Source organism: Lepidothrix coronata, unplaced genomic scaffold (assembly GCF_001604755.1).
Source record: "Lepidothrix coronata isolate B3197 unplaced genomic scaffold, Lepidothrix_coronata-1.0 Scaffold13, whole genome shotgun sequence".
Taxonomy (NCBI): domain Eukaryota; kingdom Metazoa; phylum Chordata; class Aves; order Passeriformes; family Pipridae; genus Lepidothrix; species Lepidothrix coronata.
The window spans coordinates 3,807,203-3,830,220 of NW_016690193.1; the positions used below are offsets into that span (position 1 = coordinate 3,807,203).

At 36.1% G+C, this 23,018-nt stretch overlaps 1 protein-coding gene across 6 annotated transcripts in view; it reads left to right on the forward strand.

Annotated features, from left to right (window-relative positions):
• Nucleotides 1-23,018, forward strand: part of ARFIP1 (ADP ribosylation factor interacting protein 1) — a 43,444-nt gene that overhangs the window by 11,989 nt on the left and 8,437 nt on the right. For 4 of the 6 annotated variants that reach the window (XM_017805960.1, XM_017805962.1, XM_017805959.1 and 1 more), the window contains 6 exons: nucleotides 7,317-7,431; nucleotides 9,923-10,018; nucleotides 11,469-11,578; nucleotides 16,651-16,872; nucleotides 20,309-20,466; nucleotides 22,567-22,741. In XM_017805960.1, the coding sequence (XP_017661449.1) occupies nucleotides 7,317-7,431; nucleotides 9,923-10,018; nucleotides 11,469-11,578; nucleotides 16,651-16,872; nucleotides 20,309-20,466; nucleotides 22,567-22,741 (876 nt within the window). The remainder of the gene's footprint in view (nucleotides 1-7,316; nucleotides 7,432-9,922; nucleotides 10,019-11,468; nucleotides 11,579-16,650; nucleotides 16,873-20,308; nucleotides 20,467-22,566; nucleotides 22,742-23,018) is intronic. The other 2 variants (XM_017805961.1, XM_017805965.1) reach the window with 2 other exon arrangements.

Consider the following 23,018-nt stretch of genomic DNA (forward strand, 5'->3'; position numbering starts at 1 on the left):
AAGATCTGAGACCATTTGACTATGATTGTAGGGTAGCTGTATAGTGAGCATGGCTGTAAAAAAAGTGTAAAACTTCATGAGGTGGAAATGCATTCATATTAAAAATACTGCACTTGTTACTGGGCATTTTTTCTGCTTCTGATGTATGGGGATTTTTTTAATGAATAGCACTGCAAGGGAAGGGTTATGTTTCTTAAGATTTGTCATTCAACTAAACTCTATCAGTAACATAGTGTAAAAATTAGGATAGTATCTAATGAAATAAAGTTAAAACTACATTTCTATAAAGATGTACATATGCCTAAGTGGACAACATTAGGAAATGTATCTTGAAGTAGTAATGAATTTGGGTTCACCTCGAAGTAGAGAAACAGATTTACTATTTTTAAGCTGCTGCTGTGACTTGACTGCTGTTGAAGTTACCTTTTCCTTACATTATGGTTGTTTCTTCAGTGTAGTGCATGCAATGCTTACATACAGCAAGTGGAACCTGCACTCCTGTTCAGTCGAAATGTAAAGGTGAAATGGTAGTTTCTGTCTACGACCATATATATATATATATGGCATATATATATTTTTGCTGGCATGCTAATATTTTGCTGGCTTGAAGTCAACTATATTTTGAAACTTCTACTTCCACAAAAGTGGGTCAAATATTTGGTCAAATTGCAGAAAACTTATCCTATGCAAGCATAGTTGAACTTGTTGCTGTAATTATTTCTCAGTGCTTATTCTGAGATCAATGAAGAAGTGCACTTCAATTATTTTTTTGAACTGTCTTATACAAGTTAACACCCGCATGTGTGACCTAAACTCAGAATATGTGATAAACAGGGCTTCTTATAAACAAAACAAAGAAAACAAACTTCTTGGAATTAACATCTAGGTCTGTTTACTAATCTGGCAGTCTTGAATTCTAGTATTTAGTCTTCTATTCATCTTGATTCATGTTTGTTATTTCTAATGCTTAATGCCGTGCTTTCTCTTTTTTTCCTTGCCAGATAATTTTTTTTTTAACTTAAAGCAATATATGCATTGCACCACAAAATTTCTCTGCTGACTTTTCAGGGGTCATTTTTCCTATCAACTTACAAAAATGACAAGCCAAGTACTGATTTTTATGAGGTTGCTTAAGAAAGGGGCAGGAAACCACGACTATTTTAATTTGAATTGTTATCACAGTGCTTGGTAAGAGTATGTGACCACAGCAGAGTTTAGAGCACTCAAATTCCAATATACTGATTTTGATTGCACCTTCTTTAGGAGCTGGAGAACAAGGTTATTTTGGCTTCCTGCTTTTTTATTTTTATAATCAGATACATGTTCATCTAGGTGTTTTACAATTCAGATGTAAACAAAAAAATACCATTTCTTCTGTATTTTTTTTGTCTTCTACAGCTATTTTGCGATGAAGACTTGAGCAGCTTAGATTGTATGTTTTTGATAGACTGAGTAAAGAGGTAGTTGTACAACCTTTTTCTTAGATTTCTTTAATGACAACACTACACTTTCCTCTAGACTCGTGTTCTATTTAGCACTTCCATCTGACCTCAGGCTGCTCAGGCTTGAAAACGCACATTTATTTTTCAGCAAATGCAGTATTAGTATGCACTCAAGCGTGAGAAGTATTTAATTTTGCAAGGCAGTGCAGTGTTGCTCCTCCTTTGAAGAAAAAACTCCTGCTTTAGTTTTGCAGAACATCAGACAGCATAGATTGTCATAATGTCATTTCAGAAGGAAGCATGTTAGTTCCAGTCTTGTGGGAATGCGATATAGCACAAATTGATGCATCTTCTTGGTATAAAGCATACATACAAGGTAACTTAAATAAATGTTTTCCTACCTGTAAAATCTCATTCAGAAATATGCTGCTACATTCTAATTCTATAATAAAACATGCCCGTGGAATTCCAACAAGTTTTGTCCTGCCTGTGTGATGGATGGAAACTCTTTAACTAAAAAAAGCTGTAGCTTCAGTCATCATTGGATCAAATATCTAATGTTCTTTCATTAAGAAAAAGTTTGACCCAGTGCTTTCCAGCTCTCTGAGCTCTGTTGGAACTCACTTAAGCTTTAAGAACTTGGTGTATAGAACAGTTTGCGAATATTTGAGTATTGCTGGTTTATATAATTCGCGTTTTTGTTTCACTTATCCCTGACTTCTAGTTTTCCTGCCATGCTATTATAATTATGTGATTAGCACAGTGGTGTTTTAATGTCACTGCGGGGATTGAGAGCTGAGATCTGTAGGAAGGAGTGAGGAAGTAAATTATTTCTATTTTCTATTTCTATATTCAATAACATGTCATACAGTGTGAAATCTGCATAGGATTGAATTTAATTTTTCAGAAAACTGTTTGGTCTGCCTGTAAAGATACTCAAGCAGCTTTAAGTGATTTGTTACATTTAAACTGTTGTACAAAATCTATATAACATTCATATCAGTTTGAGTCTCTGAATTGGTTGTTTCAATTCTTTCCTTTTCATTTCAGCATAGACTCTTTTTCATGGATCTTACTGTACTCCTATGGGAACAAAATCATTGTTAAACATGTATATAATACCAGTAATAAACTTCAGGCTGCAAAAGATAAATCAACCGTATTGTGTCTTCAATTTATCTTATTAGAATTATGAAATAAGCTCTGGAATCTGATGAATCTGAATGCCTGTGTTCAGTATCTTGTTCTGTAATTTTATTGCCAGACTGCACAAATAGACAAGGTCAATTCTTTTTTGTCTTTTGCCTTCTGAAAAAAAGACACCAGCCTTGTCACTCACATTCTGCCTGCAACATCTGAGTTCATCTCTTAGGTTTTACTAGGTTCACTGACATAGTCAGATTTTGGTAATTATAGCTTAATTAATGTAGGCTGATTTAAAATTCATTTCTGTGTGTCAGTTCTAGAAAACTGTTTTCAGGAAATAAAAAAGTCAAGTGGTCTTCGTACAGTCTGAAAAACCAAAAATATGCGTGTTAATGATGAGAGTAGAAGGGAAACTAATTTAAAACTGCATTGGAGTGTTATGTTAGGTGAATCAAAAGGGATATGGTAGAAGGGGTCTTTTGAGTGAAGAGCAATGTATTGGAGAGTACATGTATTTATGCTTGAATTTAAACTGATTGGAGGATCTAGTGGCTTAATGGAAAATAGGAACTGAGTGATGTAATAGGGCGAAGAGAAGAAGAAAATGGTGAATATGTACAAGGAGCTGTACTTGTACATGACTTTGGATAAGAAGTTAAAGTTCAGAGCCCATCTATCTTACTGGATAGATGTTATGTGTATCTACACAACTTTCTGTATCACTGGACTTTAAACTGTGAACTTTACAATAAGATGGGTTGCAAATTTTTCCTGAAGGCAACTGGAGTCATCCATCATTAAAAAATTTCCAGATCAAATTGCGTATAGTGGCCTGAGTTTAAAAAATAAACAAGCATATGATTGGTCCCGGTTTAGTTGCTCCACATATATTTATTGAACGAGCTAGTGATGTGGGGTTTTAAAAACAAGGTAGTAAAGGCAAGTAAAACCATATCTGTTAAACCTACTGCTGGTACTAAGGAGAAGATAATGCTTAGTCATGCATTAATAATGGACTGACATAAATAAGAAATTAATACAGTGATACCTCCTTAGTTGCTCCTTAGTTAAGTAAGTTTCTTCAAAATAAGCAAGTTTTGGCTAGGTTGGTTTCTACTGTTGGGGAAAATACAGTTCTGGTCTTTCCCTTCTTCATTTTAGATTAATATGGATAGCATGGATGGGAAGTATTGTTTTGAAAATAGTCTTGTAATTCAGCCAACATTCCTTCATGAACATGCGCTCTGAGTGACTTCTTTGCTGTGTCTACTGTCTCAACAGGATTGCTATGTCAAAAATGCATACTGGTACCTCTAGATGATCTGTATAATAGACTGATAATATCCCTGTTAGAGTTGTGTAAATAAGGCTAACCTGACTAAAACATGTTTAGTTTAATGTGGTGATTTGAAGTAATTAAAATGGGATTTTAACAAATGGTTGAAGTGGCTTAAATGTTCTGTGCCATGTAAGTTTGGACTGTCTTGAGCAGACCTAATTAAGTTAGTGCAGCTGTTCTGTGTCCCTGTATTTCATGCTTTGCTTCTTTGAGCTTTAAGCATGCTAAATGGCTGAGAGTGGGATAGGTAGTCCAGCATTTAACTCCTTGGGAAACTTCTGAGCTGTGTTTTTTTATACCTCTAGCTCTGTGTCTCAGTGAAGTTACAAAACTGAAATACTTTTTCTAGAAGATAATTGCATAAACAATGTCATAGAATTGAAAATTACGAAAGAAGCGTCTTTCTCTTTAGTTTTTGGTAATGGTGATCCGTTAACAGATTTGTGGTTTTGCAATGTATCAGCAAATTTTGATCAATTCTAGAGACTTGGACTTACCTTTTATAAAGCAAGGGAGAAATCTTACACTTAGCTAAAAGAGCAGTATATTGTCAAAATATAATCACCTTACTGTAGTAGGGGAATCTGTCCTCCCTAAGTTATCCTTCTTTGTAAATTTTTGAAGGGATAAATTGCTGGATCAGTATGATTACAGCGTTTTTTGCTAGCTTTTTTGTTTATCTACACTTCTGTAAAAAAAAAAGGCAAGCACAATCAGTTGTAAGAATGACATGTCAAAAATTGAAGTTTACATGCAGCACTGTTTATCCACTGAACAGTAACTTGCATGTTTATAAGTAACAAAAAGGTATTGTTTTGATAGTCACTGACTTTGATGACAGTTCTGGTCATGTATGCTATGATAGGTCTTTCTTTTAAATTCTTATGCAAGGATGGCGTTCTTCATCAGGATATATTTGAACTCGGTAATAAGTGTTTAAAAAGAGGTGTGAATACAGTTCTTTAGACTGAACTTTACCTTTTTGGCAGTGAAAAAAATTAGATCTCTTGGAACAAATACATGTGTGTGTACATACACATATGCATATATTTATGTAAAACACCCTGGTGTGTATATATATACACAGTTGGAGATCTTAAAAATTTTCTAATCCAAATACCAAGCTTTTATTGAAGAGAATGATGTGTTGTAATATTCTGATTTATTTAGCATTACAGTTGGTCCAGCCTCTGTTTAGCTTCAAATTAGAATTACATTGAATGTACAGAGTAGTACAGTTGCTTAAGTTTATGTCTAAACTTTTATCTTTACAAAGCAGATGTTCTGCATTTTAACATTAAATACAGATGATTGCTTAGATTCCTATTGCAAACATGCTTAAGCAGGTTAGCTGTCTACATTTGTTTGGCTACAGGTTTAGATATTTCTGAAAACTACAAGGCGCCAAGGTGCCTTGAGGAAAAAAATAATTCATGCCATGTCCTTTTTGTTAAATCAGTGCATCTTCTCTGCAATCTAGTTATCCTTTTTCAAGTCTCTCGAATTTTTCAGCATCTGGTGACTTGCTACATTTTGAGTTAAATGGACTCTGTGCATTAGCTAAACTAAGTTGAAGCAAAGGCTTTCCATCATACCACCAACTGCGAGTACTTAAATGGAAGCCCCAGTGTTAAGTCAGTTGTGAAGACTGAAAACAGTATGTATCCAATGTTGCGATATTCTTAATTTGTGAGATCAGGTTCTGCATGTGACTACTATTTGTTGTTCATGCTGGACGATTTCTTTGTTTTGCGCTTGGGGGTTTTTTGTTCTGTTTTTGTATAATGCCTTAGATACACAAATATGGCATACTTTATTATTAGCCAGTTCATGTAAGTAAAAATATGACTGTAGGAATTGGTTACCCTGTTTGCAGCAACATCCTGGGTTTTTAACGTTAGCAAGATTTCTCTGTCCATTCATATGTTTGTAGCTCTTCCTTTTTTTCCTCTTTCCAGGAGTTTATCCTAAAGACACCTAACTAAATCTGTGGGGATGTGATCCTGTGATCCAAAGCCACTTATTGACAATCTGAGCCTCTAGGCAGTACCATTCTTATGCACTATCCCGCTTCTGGTTTGTGGATCAAGCAACTACAGTAATAGGTTAATCATGAATTGGATTTTAAAGGTTGTGTTTTCTTTGTAATTAGAAGCATTGCATATATCATAAACAGTTACTACACCTTAAAGCTATGTGTAGCTTTTCTGTGCAAATTTCACTAGTGCTCCTCTATACTTTTTCCACTTTTTTGCCTCTGTATGGAAGCAGAGGGGATGCAAAAAAGTACCTGACTCCAGACACTGACAGTTTTCCAATTTCTTCATGTTTTATTTTTGTAACTGTATTTTACTGTTTTCTTTTCACTTCCACAGTAGTTTTTCAGATACTTCTTACTTTTATGAATTAATGGTTTTAAATTGCTTTAAAACTTGAACTTATTTTAAAGCACTAAATATAATTCCATAACACCAGAGGCTTAAACCTCAGTCAGAAGGCTGGAAATATAGTCCAGGAAATCTTAGTGGGAGCTATTTGTAGAGCTGGGCAAGACAGCAAAAATGGGCAATGGGGATGGCGTGTGAATTGTGGTGTATGGATTCATAGTTCATGGTGTATGATTTATAGGCCTGGTTTGGGTTTCAGCAAAGACTTCAGTTGCTTGAAAGTTGGTTGTAGTAGTTAATCTAGTTCTCCAAAGTTAAACAAGGCAATCTTAAGCAATTTTAAATCAATGAGTTTCAAAAGCAAACAGAAGTAAATGGCAGCTTTATGCTGTGAGCACTTGTGATGTAGGCTCAAAAGGAAGCTGTTGAAGTGATGCCTTTCCAGATGTTTCTCCCGTGTCAAATATTAAAAAGATTTCATGTGCTATTTATAAAAAATAAGGATGCTATGATTTTTAAAGCTATTTCTTGCTTAGACTGATTTGTTTTTATCTTTAACATTATGATAATTGTTTCTACATTTTAGGTTTTTAAGATGTTGTCTGCTTGATAGTCTTAGATCATTCTGCACCCCTGTCAGTCCAGTTTTTAACTGGAAGCTTTATTAAACTGATATGCTTGCTTGGACCAGCTTCAGACCATATAACATGATGTTTCAAGCCACGGTTTTGGTAACTGCTGCTCTAAGAGATGGCATTCTAGTTGTTCATCAATATAACAAAAAATTCTAGAATAAATACTCAGGCTATACTTACAGTGTTTCTCTTTCATTTATGTTTTATTTGTGTAGCAATAGAATGCTGTGACACCAATGAGGACATTCCAGGCTAAAGACTGAATTGCTTGTCTGAGAGCTGCTGAAATTGCATTTTAATACTTTTGAGTCACTTTATTTTTTTTTTTTTAACATTAACTTTCGATTTTTATTCAAATATTTTCAAGGACTTGAAATATTCGTTACCAGTTGGACTTGGACTTTCTGAAACCAAAATAACATCTCGTGGCTTTGACAGTGCCAAAGAGGGAATTGTTGAGGCAGGACCATTTCCAAGTAAAGGTAAATGCTTTTTTGTATTTCTCAGTTTAAAATCTTTAGGCATATTTTTGCATGGTCAGGAACACAATGTTCTGTAGCTGCTTTGAGCAGTTTGGTGTAAATGTACACATTGAGATTTGCATTAGTGAAAACCAGTTTATCATCTCTGGTAGCTGGGTTGTTAAAATACAGAATATATGCTACACTTGCAGTATCAGTCGAGGGACTAGAGGAAACTACTTAGTGTTAAATTGGTCTGCATTTACAAGAAGGGAGGTACTTGAGCACCTTGAACTGGTATCAGGCTGAAGAATTTTGCTATTACATTGTGTAGAAATTTTCTTTAAATTTTACAGGGTAGTATTCTGATTTGAAACATAACTGGAGAGTTATTTTTTCTTCACTTACCTAGAACAAATTATTAGGTGGAATTCTTCTTTGTTGTATTAATGTATGCCTTAGAGAGTCTAAGCTGGTATCAAACAATGAGAAATACAAAGTGATAAACAAGCCAATAATGTCAGTGTTTCCTATCTGTCAAAAAGCAATAGAATACCATAATACAGTATGTGCAAATGATGTTTGATGAATTATGTAGCTTTGACAGTTTCTGAATTTGAAAGGTTGGAAATTATCTCAAATGCATAGCTGTGAAAATAAGTCTCTTTGTAGTCATAGATTTAATTTACATTTTCCTTCATTTCCTGTTTGGTAAAATTGTTTGCTTAGGAAAACAGTGATTTATGTGCTGTACATTACATATATTACAAAGTGAATGTTATGTTTCTTTAGCTTTGAAATTAGCAAAATATCTAGCTAAAAACTGGGCAGATGGCAAACTGCTCACCATTTTTGCCTTTTTATATTGTATTAGCAGGATAACTGTTGCAGCTGTTAAGTGCATTAGCCTATAAGGGAAATGTGTATAAGATGCGTTTAAAGCTACTCTAATACTTTTGAAATGCAAATGTTCTGTGAAGATTTTTGTTTACAAATTATGAGCTTTGGACACTTGGGATGTCACAGTTTCCCTCCAAGGATATTTTCTTCAGATTTTTCCTGATGCTCTAATAAAATCAGACAGAGAGAAGTGATAAAACCTAGGACTTCCTATGAAAGTATGGACAAAAACTGAATGATTGCCCTATTTCTAAAAATTCTGTTTTAGTGCCTCTACTAGGGCTTCATTTTTGAATGCAGAGTAGACAATACTGGAGGGGAAGGGCTTTTAGGATTTGGGGGATGTTGAATGATGAAGCATGCATAAGGCTGCATTAATACTCTGTCAAATGATAAGGATTTTTTAACTGCTTGTCTTGGCTCGCTTGCTGGAATGATTCAGTCTTGAGGCCTTTAGCAGGATCTTGCAGTCAAACTTCTACGCCTGGATGAATCCAATTGCAGCTCTTATGCAATGTATTGCTACAGGAGAACACAGCAAGTGAGCTGTCTTTGTCTCATTTTTCTGTGCAGTTGGGTCCAAATCATTGGATTTACTTAACCCCATGTTAGTAGTGCTCTGCAGTATGTTTAAAAGACAAAAGCTAATTGTTGATCCAGTTACTTTGAGTGGTGTTTTGGTGTTCCTGATAACTAAATTTTGTTGAAACCACTAGTGTTCAGGTTTGATTTCGTTTCCCCTTGTTATTACACTGTTAGCCCTGAAGTATATTGGAATTTTTCAGCAAAAGCAATAAAAGTTCCCCCCCAATATGGGGGTCACTCATCACTACAGAGAAAAAGCTAATTTGTTTGGTTGGTTTTTAAATCCTGAAAATTTCATAAGGATACCACTTCAAATTTATCCGTTATGATAGAGTGGCAAAGCTCTGAAAAGCATAATCCTAAAACAGCCTAGAGAACACACAGAGTGCTTGTCATTTAAAGTTAGTTGGGTTTTGTTTGGTTGAGTTTTTTTAAGAGAAAAATCAAGTGATGTAAAATCTTTCTTTTGGGAATGAGCTTACACACTTCCACAGCTAATGACTCCTATGATCTTCAGGATAACTTATTGCTGCGTGTTTACACTGACTAAAGAGTCGATGTCACTGAAGTGTATCTGAAGCTGGCTGAGATTTCAGAGCTTACTTCACCTCTTAATGCTTTGAGTACCATTCAGTGACAGCGCAGAGTCAAACATGGACCTAAAAAAGGATGTTTCAGCTGTAGAAACTGTATATAACAATCGTACACGGAATTTTCTGTTTATGGTATGTACTTTACTGATGAAGCTGTCAGTTGTGCTTTGATTACTCTTACAGAAAAAAAATTCGTCATCATGATGTAGAGAAAAAGATTAAATCATAAAAACTTGGTGTAGTTCACATGGACTCACATCACCTCTTAAAAAGCATTTCCATCAGAAATTACAACACCTTTTCTGTGGATGCTTCTGTTGTTGCTGAAGCAAATGTTTCTTTGTTTTGAAAAAAACCCCAATGGCTGTGTAAAAGTGTGCGTTGATTTCTATGGGAAGATGATGGATTTTCACGGTTAAATGTCCCCTTTTCAGGTTCCTCAGCATCACCCAAATCATCTGTTATATCTCCTAGCAGTGCAGCAGCTAGCAGACTGGCTGGACAAGGTTGTGATTTAATTATTCCCACAGGTATCAAAGCACTGAGTGGATAACGCCCTCATCTCTGCTGACAATGTACTAACCCCTCCACATCTCTAATAATTTGATTTACTATTAGTTGGAAATTCAACTTCTGGGGTTTTTTGATGGCTCTCATTTCTGACTTTTAACAGTTCACAAAGTAACCTCTGCTTTCCTCTCTGTCAGCTGCTTTTACTCTGTAAAATTAGAAATATAACTACCAAATATTAATAATAACAAACAGTTAAAACCCAACTAAAATAGGAGAGACCAAAATCTTTTATTTAGGTTAAAGCTGAAACTTTTGGATTTTTTTGCCAAAATGATCGCATATTCCAATCGACTAGACTATGGAGGCAGCCATTAGGAATTCACAACACCCAAACTAGGCTTTGCCACTTGACTCATTTTGTGCCTCTGGGCAAATTGCTTAACACCTTAGTCTGTTTCCTCCTGTATAAAAGGAGAAAACTTGCTCAGTTGCCTCATAAGAGTGTTGAGAGGGTTAGTTACTTTATGTTTGCACAGCATTTTGAAGATGTAAAGAACACAGTAGGATGCTAAAGGAGTATCTTGAGGCATCTGTATAGACTTTTTTCCAAAATCTTGCTTACATAAATAACTTGGCAAGACTAAGGTGACTGTAAGTAGCAGTAGGGATTAGAGTTGGGAGTAGTCAGAATTGTACATGAAAATATAAAATGTTGTTTAAAAGTCACTTTTTTTAGCAGTTTCTAGTATTTAGGACACTAGGAATTACTTTTGCAAAACTAAAACATAGAATTCACATGATATCTCATACTAGCTTGAAAATGCTGAGTAAGGGCAATTTATGTGTAATGATTGACCCTGGATATTTTAATATGTTACTTTAAATCTCCTCTTTGTTGATATTTCCATACTGGTGGTTTGTAGAATTAATTGTTCCTAACACAATGAGCTAATAAAATTGAAATAAGTAAGATATTGACTGAACGCAACTTCTGGAAAGGATGGTGCTCACTGGAAAAGATTAAAAAAACCTGTACTTTGGGACAACAGTTTTTATATGCCAATAATTTTCATTTAATGGCCTGCAGGTTGTAAACAGACTTTTAGAATGGCTGAATCCAACAGGATGTTCAGCTGTTGGAGTTTTAAAACATAGCTTAAGTAATAAATGTATCAAAAGCTGTTTTAAGGTTGGTTAGTAAAACATGCATTCAGTAAGCTTTGTGCAGCCTATTACTACAAGAAATACTGGGATATAAAATATGTTTTATATCAGTTTTAAAATAAGTCTTTCTTTCTGGAAGTGATTTTGAGATCTGCTTATTCATCTTAAGTTCATACTGTCACCTTGCTCTGCTTTTGTACATGCAATTGCACAAATCTTACATACCTCCTATTAATCCTTTATAAAAAAAAAAAAAAACAAACAAAAACCCCAAATCCAAGGCCTTTGCTTTGTCTGACACAGGGAGCAGGGCTCAGCAGAAGAGTGGGCCTGTTGTGTTAGCAGATGAAGTAAAGAATCCAGCAATGGAGAAACTGGAATTGGTGAGAAAGTGGAGCCTAAACACTTACAAGGTATGCAAGCCATGTATTTGTGTGTGTGTGTATGTATGTATTCTAGAAATGAGTTTGCTACTAGGTAGGACCAGAGCTGTATCAAAGTCATCTGTTGTTGCAGTGAGCATAAGCAAGAATGCGTAGGGAGGGTTTAGTTTTCTTCCAAGGGTAGCGTTCTTTGTTAGCCTTTTTAAATCCCTAGTTTTAAGTAGAAAATCTTTCATAGGTATTACTGATTTAGCAAGATAAAGGATGTTCTGTTTCTAATGTCCCCTTCATCATTCAGAATGTACAGATTTCGGCACTAAAGCTTGCAATTAAATCTTTTTGCCATTTTTGAGTTGATTGCTGATACAATAAAATTTTAGCTGAGATGAAAACGTCAGGCCCATTTACAAGTTCTGTATATCTTAATTGCTGTTCTGATATTCTGTCTTTCTTGGCTGTTTGTTTTTTCTTAGTGTTGTAATTGTTGTTTAAATTCATGTGTGTTTTATATGCTGCTGTTTTGTGATCATTTGGGATTTGATGAAATTAAAACAATAACATAAGAATAATGAAAAGGTTCTTAAAGCACACCAGTTTACCAGAAGTGACTCATTAAAAAACCATAAGATAAGGAGCAATTGTCAGGGAATATATTCCTGTCAAGAGTTTTAAACAAAGACAAATTTTGAAAAACAGCTTTTTGTTATGCCTGCAACTTAAATGACAGAGTTGTGGAGAGGTGGTTTGTGCATCAGTCAGATCTATATCAAACCATGAAGAAATGAAGAATCTGTGGAAAAGAAAGTCTGAATCCCCCCAGTGATCTTTAAGCCCGGATAAGGACTTTTTCCCCAGTGAGAATGGGAAGCAGAGATGGAGACATTCTACCCACTAATAAATATTTATACCGTCTTTCTGTTAGAATCAGAAGTTTCCTTTTTTTAATGTCTAATTAAATGGCTTCTAGGTTTTCTACTTTTCTTGTCATCTAAATTTCGTAGCAACTGCAGAAGTCGCAGGCCAGTGGTATCCTGGGGTACATTAGGAAGAGCACTGCCAACAGGTCAGGGGAGCTGATCCTACCTCACTGGAGTACTGTGTCCAGTTCTGGGCTTCTCAGTACAAGAGAGATACGGAGCTCCTGGAGTGTGTCCCATGGAGGGCAACAAAGATGATTAAGGGATTGGTGCATCCCTCTTACAAAGGAAAGGGAGCTGGGCCTGTTCAGCCTCAAGAAGAGACAACTGAAAGAGGACCTCATCAGTGTCTATAAGTATCTGAAGGGAGGGTGTCAAGAGGATGGAGTCAGGCTCTTCTTGGTGGTGCCAAGCAATAGGACAAGAGACAATAGGCAGAAATTGATGTGGAGGAAGTTCCACCTGAACATGAGGAAGAACTTCTCTGCTGTGCAGGTGACCGAGCACTGGAACAGGTTGCCCAGAGAGGTTGTGGAGTCTCCCTCACTGGGGATATTCAAGAGCCGTCTGGATGCAGTTCTGTGCCCCGTGCTCTACGGTGACCATGCTTGAGCAGGGAGGTTGGACCAGATGACCCACTGTGGTTGGTCCCTTCCAACCTGACCCATTCTGTGATTCAGCTGCTCTGAAGTGTGCTGTGGTCCAATTGGAATACGTGCTATTCAGCAGAAGCCTTTCTTTAAAATTCTCTTGTCTGTTCAAGAATGTTGACTCTTGGGATTGAAGCTCTTATACCACAACTAAATGGGACAGGACTTGACCTTATTCTCTCTTTTTGGTACCTTGATTTAGAAAAAAACCCAAAAAAATCACCCAGTGTCTCTTTCAACTGCAAAATGATTCTAAACTCACTGACATGAACCAACAACCAGAGGAGTAGTGAAAAATGTTGGGAAAAGTGGTCTTGGATCCTTGTTCAGAGCATTTTTTCTTTGGCTATAGTCTTTGCAAAGTCTGGATTTTTAGATTTCTTTCATGGCTTAAGCCTCCCTCTCCCTGAACTTCAGAATCCCACCATTTATGGCATAGCAAACAAAGACTAGCACTTTCAGAAAAGTAAATGAATGTTTTCTTGAAATCTATTCCCAAACATGCCCAAGGAGATATGGCAATTGTGGTCTGTCTAGAATCTCATATTGACTTCTTGTATGCTCTTTTTTGGAGGAAGAGTATTGTTCAGAGACATTATGAATTCATTTTGAGTTGAGGGAGTATTACGGAAATGGACCTGGAGATGCCATACATTTGAAAGCACTTCATAAGTAGACTATGTACAAAATGCATATTTAATATGGTTAAGGACAGTATTTAAGTTTGTGGACATAGTGCTTTCCATCAGGAAGATCATGGGAAGAAGTCTCCTCCTTATCTCATAATAGCTAATTGTTCATAGGTTAGAAGATGAAGAAATAAAGGGCAGGAGTAAATGGTTAGGAGGAAGTCAACACTGAGATTAATATCCCTGCTATTCAATGTACCAGACATTAATCTACAAGTGGAGTTAGTGGTGAAACTTGATGTTAGGAAGTTCTTTAGGAATTTTGTATGAGTAGTTCCTATGCCGTGGTGTGTGTATCAAGAGTTGTGAAATCTAAATTATTGGATATGCTCAGAAGCCATTCCCATCTGTGAATGCCTTTGCAACTGTTGTCCCCTGTCACTCTTCCCAATTGTATGCTCCCTAGTAATCATGAGTTAGTGTCAAAAGAAATTGCCCTTCTTTCCTTAGTCTACTGACAAGATCTTTTTCTGTTCTTTTTTCTGCCCCACCCTTCCCTTTTGGATGAGAAAGAGGTTTTCAGTTTAGCAACAAGATTTAGGCATAGGGAAGTCATGAGTCTTCTTGACTTTCAGCAATTCTAACAAAAAGCTTATCTTTTTCTTTTTCATACAACTTCCTAAACTTTGAGGGGGAAAAAAAAAGCAAGCCTGTTTTACAAACCTCTCTAGTAGTGGGCTGTTAGTGGAACCTTTATTTCTGAGACATGCCCAGTATTGTCTCTGTTCATTTTCAACATATGCAATTTAAAGTATATTTCTCTTAAATGTATTTTGGTGGGGGTCTTTTTCTTTGAGTTGTTTTTCTTAAGCTTTGCATTGAGTGACTTCATTTTGAGTAGCATGGTCTTATTCATAACAGTTTTCTTTATAGACACTTTTAGAACAAAGCACAATGGAATTAATGTGTGGAATTTTCTTTGTTTGCTAGTGAGACTATACAGCAACTTGTGTGTTCGTACTAGTCTGCTAGCCAGAGTAATTCAAAACAGATAGGGGCATCTTCTTTATCTTTCACTACATCTGAGTTTAACAAAGTATGCAGTGTATGTCTTTCCAATTACTGATTTTTCCTAATTTGTCACTGCTGGCCATTTTTAGGTGTTTTGCTGTAACTTCTGAAGCAAATACCCCTTGGTTGAAAATAATGTCTTCATTTGTAATTTATTCTTTCTTCCAGAAATGTTGCCTTCCATGATTCAGACTTTTCTCCTGCATTTCCATGGAGGTGTGCATGTGTGTGCCTCAGCTTTTTTGCAAAATAGCCAAAATTTGGCCATTACTTCCATAGTTCCTAGTGAAAGGTTTATTTATGCTTTGAGCACACGTATTGCTAAGCTGTATTTTGCAATTTCTGTTGGAGACTTTGGTGGTAAACGTGTATTCTGTGTTACAATTTGTTATGCTCTCCCAAATTTCTGATGCTTGACAGACAAATATCACCTAGATTAGCTGTGCTTTTTCTTGTGAATTAGTTGAATCTAATTAAGTAGCCCAAATAGTCTGTATCTTCTGACCTAAAGCTTATGAGTCATGACCAGCTTGTTCTGCTCCATCATTCTTGTGTCTTTCCTGTGTTCATCTGTTACATTTAGAAAGGACATAAAAGTTCTAGCAGGTTAAATGTGTGTCTCCTCTGGATATGAGACTGGAATAAACAAAAGTCCTTGAACTGGGAAACCTGGGAAATCCAGTGCTGGTAGTGTATTTGGGGAGTATAATATAAGGTAGGCTTGGGCATTATTTCACAAAAAAAAAATAGCAACTTTGCACTTAGTTTAAGTCCTGTCAGAGTAGTTGTGGCCTTGACTACTAAGTTTATTTCCTTGTAATTTTTGTTTCTACCATAATTTTTTGTTTGTTTATATTGATTATCTCTTCACCTCTTGGGACCACAGATTAACTTCGACTAACTTACTATAGCAGTAAATAATTCCTGCTTTTCATAGAGAAATTGTATGGCTTTGCTACACATCTGCTTTGCAAAAGGCTTCTCTGTGTCTCAGTCAAGGGAAACTCCAGTGTGCATCTTGGGAGGCTCGCTGCCAAGCTGGGCTTCAATCTCTGGCAGAGGTCACAGATGAGTGGAATGTGGTAGCAGCCTGATCTGTCACAGCCATACACAGGGTGAAAGTGTCTATGGCCTTATAAGAGCACATTTTCTGCTCACTGTGTTAATGAACTGCGAATTTCTAAGAATTTGACTTATGACGGAAAAGGAAGTCTTTCTGAGACAATCATCTCCATTTTATAGACTTGTAAATAAGAAGTGCATTTTAATACTTTTGTGTATTTCTTAGTAGGAGCTCCCAGTTTTCTAGTCAGCTTTCAAAAACGTGCTGAAAACCACCACCTTGTGACTTCCCCCCTAAAAAATACTCAAAAATAACATTTTTGGAAAGCACAGCATGGATGTTCTGGAATTGGATAATTGGTAGACAAAGCCCAAAAGATTACTAACTAGATATTTTTATGCAGAATAGTAATGCTCCTATTAACTGACTTCAATGCAGTAGGCTAAAATGCTTCTTTTAACTTAATGAGATTCACCAAACCTATAAAGAGATAAGTGTTTTTTTACTTGAGAAACAATTAGTTATGCTCTTGATTTGCTAACTTGAATATTCATCTTAGTAGGAGTTTAGACTTGTCCAACTGTTCTTGCTGAGTCCTGATAAACTTCTAAAGAGTGTGTTGTTTTTTCAGTTTGTTGTGCAAACTTATATTGGGAGGGGTGATTGTGAAAGAATTTGTGTGTAATTATACGTCCCTTGAAGCTGAAAATGGGTGTATGCTGTGTTGTCTTGAATATACTTGATTCTTTATAATTTAATATTTTCTCTGCAGTGTACACGTCAGATCATCTCTGAAAAACTGGGCCGTGGCTCAAGAACAGTAGATCTGGAACTAGAAGCTCAAATTGATATATTGAGAGATAACAAAAAAAAATATGAACATATCTTGAGACTGGCACAGACGCTGTCCACGCAGCTCTTCCAGATGGTACATACCCAAAGGCAACTTGGAGATGCATTTGCTGACCTGAGTTTGAAATCATTGGAACTTCATGTAAGACTTTTATAGTGTTAAAAAAATACAGTGGCAGAGATGAAGATAAGCCTAAATGACTTGTGCAGGGCATATAGTAGTTAGCAGCAGCTTTTATAAACATTGTAGTTAATAACATATTACGTGCTCTGTGTGTCAAAAGCCTATGTAATTCACTTAAAACTATAGGAAATTATTGAAATTGCTGTAGTTCTTTGTTTCTTAAACGTTTGCCTCTAGTTGATGGTTGGACTCAAGAACTGACAACCTTGCTTTGTAGAGAAGATGCATTTTACTATTAATTTTCCTTCTAATGAAATGTCATCAAAGTGTTCCACAGTATTACGTAATTTCAATTACAGGATGTCTTTGGGGAATGTGCCTGGGAGTAAGTAGATTAGGGCACATTACTTCACTTGTGCACATTGAATGTGAGTAAATTATTTTTCTGTAGCATATTTAAGCATTTTGATTTCATCTCAAAGTCCTTTTTTAATCAGAATTTTCCTACTAATAGGACTAATCTGTATTCTTATGTTGTCTGGAGTTGCTGAGCAAGAGAGGCAATCTTTAGATATCTGGGCTGTTATGATTCCGTAGTTTAGAAGTTAATGTAACACTGGCACTTTCTGTTGCCAATAATAAAACTGTCTGCTGTAAAGAGAGAAAAGGTAGATGTTGCTTACAAAGTAGAGTAGCTGGCCTGCTTTTATATTGCTTGTTCTGTGCTTGGAAAGTTAAAGCAATTTGATCCTTTGGAAAACCAGTATTAAGTGGCTTATGATTGTCTAAACCATAGCTGCTGGAACAGCTCAAATTATCTTTGTGATTTTAAAAACATCTTTCTTTTCTTAATTGTCTTTCACCATTGAGTTTTAAGGGAGGAGGTGGAGTTCTTGCTTGCACAGAGGAACCTTAAGTGATAGCTAGCTGAAAAACATTGAGACTCCTACACGGGCATACAGGAATTTTTAATATTAATCTGACAGATGAAAATCTGTGAATGTAGAGCACTTCTAGCAGCTAAGAAATTAAATTATCTGCTAAAAGAAGCTTTTAATAATCAGTTTACTCTTGACACAAATACGGGCATGTGGTTTGTGGCAAAACTTACTGATTGTTATGAAATATGTGCTGAAGTTGGATGTTTCTTCCAGAACTTGGATGAAATCTGGCATCAAACTCGTTTAATGAATGTTGGGTTTTTTCCCATGATTAGCTTATAACTTCTAATGGGAATACTGATCTTCCAGGTTCTTTCAGCATCTTGTACTGGTCTTGGAATTTGTTTCCGTCATTCATCTCTCGTGTAGATTATTGAATGGCGCTGTTGATGAAAATCAAATAAAGGTTTCTGCTGCTGTAATAAAAGTTATCTAACCTGTGCCTCTTGGAGACTTGCCTGATGTTTGTCTCTTTCCTCTTTGTGTTTCCCCTGTTTAATCTGTACTGTATTACCATCTGTAGCCTGGCCTACACTTCTTGGATATTTGGATAACATTGTTGCCTCTAAAACTTGTGCAAGGCTAAAAGTAAAATTTCCAAACAGTTAGTCTTTAATGTTTAACATGATAACAGTACATAAATTTAAATAAAATAAAAAAAAATTCTCAAGGTAATATTTCTTATTTTATTCATGATAACAAAATATGATTTTAATGTGGTATCTGCAGAGGTATTATTTAATATGAATGTGTTGCTGTTTCTCTTTTGGATACAAAAATAACTCCTGGTTCCAGGCTCATGTGCCTCTACTTATATAGACATATGAGTTCCAATTTTATTGATCTGTGCCTAGATTATGAAGTGAGTGTAAACTGTTGATACAGAAAGGATTTGCTGTCTGTTTCATAAGAGGTATCTGTAGAGGTCATGGACAAAACTCAAAAGTCTGTATGAAACTGTATGAGCCATTAGAAGGACAGTTTTGTTGGTTATGTTCCTTAGTACTGCAGGCCACTGCAGTCCCATGCTTCTTACCTCCCTCCTGTGAACTGGTGGTGTTGCTCGTTTGGGTCTGCAATGATCTGAGTGAGAGGACGAGCTGGAAAACTAATTGCAGTCTTGCCTGCAGGAGGGAAAAGAGATGGGACTAAGATGCTGAGAGGGGCAGTCATACAGCTGTTATCTCTGTCGACATGCTCCTCTTTCTTCCCTGAGCTAGGGCTTGTGTTAGCTGCATAGCTGGCAGTGTTAGAGCAAAACCAGCTGGAAAATATTTTGGGGGGGTTGTTTTGGTTTTGAGGGTTTGGTTTGGTTTTTTTTCAGCAAAATCTGTAGCTATTTAGCTGGCTGCTTTTGCTATCCAAGCAGCTGTGCAAAGCAAAGGTTATAGATCTTTAGTGGTGTTTACAGGGCTTATCTTACAAAAACTTGCCGTAAGTTCTCTTCATTTTTCTTCTTCTTCAGTTGCTCACTTCCACTGCACCTCCTTTTCTAGAGGATTCTTCCCTTACCATTGCCCATTACCCATACTGTCATGAACTTGTTAACATGAAATATCATTTGGCTTTGGTGTTCATTTTCTAGACAGATGAAAAGAAACTGGGAGAATACAGCACTTCTGAGTCAGTTGTTGGCACTGTGGAAGTCTAAAAAGACCCGAGTTCCAAATATGAACCTAGTGTGTTTTACAGTCATTACAACCAGAGATTGTACTCTTTTGTGAGAACTCCCATCTGTAGAATATGAAGATGCCATATGGATGACATAAATATAATAATTGGATTCATTTGGCATCCATGCATTAGGAAAATCTTTGCAGCCTTGGTCAGCTTACACTGCTGTTAACAAAGAGACATGAACAAACATGTATCTAGATGTGACTTAAATGCCTTGGAAATAATTTTGCCCTTGTCCCTTTGAAATTTATGGCTGAGCTACATTAAAATTTTTATTTGCTATTCATTATAATGCTCTGCTCTTCAATTATTTACAGCCTATTAAACTGTGATAGATGTTGAGGTTTTTTGCAGTACTCTTTTCCAGAATGTAAGAATAAAACTTAATAGCTAATTAATGCTGCATGCCCTTGTGAAGTTAGTTACATTACTGTATTTAATGTAGAGGTGTCTCTGTTCGTATTAAAGCATTACCTAGACAACCACATGAGATGCCAGATTAAAACCCTGCTGAATGACAATGTGAAGATTGCATTAACACTTACTTTTAAGTAACATTCAAGACTTTTAGAGTGCAGACAAGTCATGTTATAGAATAGGATTTAACATCACACATAGTCACAAAATTGTAAACCATGTTTTACTGATGTTAGAGCAATTTCATAAAAACTGTGAACTGAATGTTGTATTGTAATCATATTGGTTTAATCATAATCATATCCAAACAGAAGTGAAAGAACTGCCACATCTGTGTTTGCATTTTTTTATATAGTTGCTGATGAATGTTATGATTTCAATTGATCTACAGCTTTGTTTTCTCTGCTCTTTGTTTATAGGAGGAGTTTGGCTACAATGCAGATACGCAGAAACTTCTAGCTAAAAATGGAGAAACACTTCTCGGGGCTATTAACTTTTTTATTGCCAGTGTGAATACATTGGTGAATAAAACAATTGAGGATACGTTATTGACTGTGAAACAGTATGAAAGTGCCAGGTAGCTATCTCCTGTGTCTAGCTCTTTTCAATACCAATTAATCTTCAGAAAGCAGGCTTTGTATCAGCTTAGTCCTTGTATTGGAGTAACTAACCTGTCAGATAAAAGCCTTATAATGCAACTCATATAATTAGGATTTATGGTTAACTGTGACTGATTGCACGTATCTTCAAATGTTTTGCAAATGTCCTGTTGTAGACTTAATTTTACTTGTTAGCTGTAGGAGTAATTATAGCTATTTTTTCCCACGTGCTAGATTAAGGTGGCTTTTTAAGTAGCGTGACAGTGCAAGATTAACCCTTTTATCCAGCTGCATTGCAACAGGTAAAATAATCTCTTTGACTGAAGAACATTTAGTCTTGTGCTTCTGTTGATGCACAATGCATACAATTAACACTTCACTTCTTATGCAGAAGTTTCAGGCTTGGTCAGGAAGGGGAAAATGAAACAGAAATTTCTTAGTGAATAACATCTAGCAGTAGATAATGGGTTTCCTGCCCTGGAGAAGGTTACTTTTGGATGTGGCATAATACTCTAAAGCCAGCTTCCTTTTTCCTGCCAGGGACTTGTGGTCCTTTCTGATGAGTGGTTCCATTCTGATTTTCTTTCACTTAATAGGATAAAGTGTGTTTCTTTTAATTCGACAAAGGATGGAGTTTATGCATATAATTTTTTGTGATTTTTTTTTTTAAGGTCAGAACTTGCAAATCGTTTGATTTTTGAAGTTCTTTTCCCCCTTTTCTATTTGTTCTGTTCTAATGCTTATTTATAAGCAGAATTTTAAGTTATTGTTTTGATAATCAGATAAACTTTCAAAAGACATGAAAGGCAGAATTATTATGTGTATATAAGATATTGCTTTATTTTTGACACCAACATATTTAAAAAAAATTATTTCACACATTCTCCAGGGATCCCCTTGAAAATTTATACAAAATACATCTGCTACAATTGTTTTGGTCAGTCATTTTCAATATATAGTTCTTAACTTCTGAAATACCTTCACTACTTTCTGTTCATTAATCAAGTATTTTGTCATTTTAATAAGGCAAATAAATTACAAAGATTCTTCACTTACCTGGTTCATTTTGCAGTGTGAAAACAGGTCACATTTATTTCTGCACCTCTTCTGTCCTGTCCCCAGTTGCACTTTAGCATTCATCTGCTCCCCTCTTCTATCACCTCTCTATTGGTTTGTTTCCTTTTTTGGAATTCAGCCATAAACTCTTTAAATAAAGCCTGAATCAGACTGGCAATGAGAATCAGGAAAAGCCCTGTGAATACTACTCCTTTTGCCTCTGCAAATGTTGTATTTTATTTTTGAGCAGTTACACCAACTGAAAAATTGTTTTATAACCAGTTTTTAATCCTAATTTGTTTCCAAGAAAGCATATTTAAAAAACCAAAAATAGGGCGGTTTGTGCCATTAAAATTGGCTGATATGCTGGGTTCCATTATGTGAAAGCTACAAAGAAGTATGGAAGGAAGAGCGAAGCTTTGGGCAGGGCTGCACCATCTTTTTGCAGCCTGTTTTTCCATAGGACAGACAAATCCTCACAGAACTATTTGTGGAAGAACTATAAAACTGTTCCAATTAATACACATAGAGAAGCCTGGAGCACGCTGAAAATCCTTTAGGTCAGAGTTTGCTATAAGTGAGCTGTTCCTCAAACATCTGCTTAAAGAGGATGTTGTGCTCTTGGTGTGGTATTTGCACTCAACACAAACTCTCCACTGAACTGATTCAACAGAGAAGAATGACCTGAAAAATATTTGCTGTCTTTATCTGGGCTAGTTGGTTGAGATGTCCCAGGAAAGGCTCTTACCACTGAAGCCCATACAAAATAGGGCTGAGAACATGTGGCTGAGACAGGAGCAGAAGAGGGAGGGTGGTTGTTGAGGCAGTCTTATACAGTATACTTCAGGGTGGATTTGCTTGATGAATAGGAGGAGGAAGAAAAAAACTTGCCTGGGTTTTTTATTTTTTCTGCCCTTAACTGTTTTGTTCATCTTCCGTTGTACTTGGCCCTGTACATGAGGTCAGTTGTGAGACACTGCCTTTAGATGTCTTTTTTTCCCCCTCCTCCTCTTTCTTCTCAGGATTGAATATGATGCTTATCGAACAGACCTGGAAGAGCTGAATCTTGGCCCTCGTGATGCAAACACTCTGCCAAAGATTGAACAATCACAACAACTGTTTCAAGTGCATAAGGAGAAATATGACAAAATGCGTAATGATGTATCTATCAAATTGAAATTTTTGGAAGAAAATAAGGTAAGCTACTACTTCTGATATTATGTTTAGGAGTTTTGTGCTGTAAGTTGCTGCTTTCTAGAAATATTTTAGCTGTTAGATCTTAAAATGTATATTAATTTAAAAGAAGAGCAAGCAAAGAAAAGGTGAATTTTCTGAGTTCCTGCCGTATCACTGGAGGACACACTTTTAGAGCAGGCAGCCTTAGAAGACCCTAATCAAGCTGCTCCAGCTACAAATGACAAATATTATGGCAACAAGTGTCTTGTTGATACAGAGTCTCAAGTTTGGAAAAGCA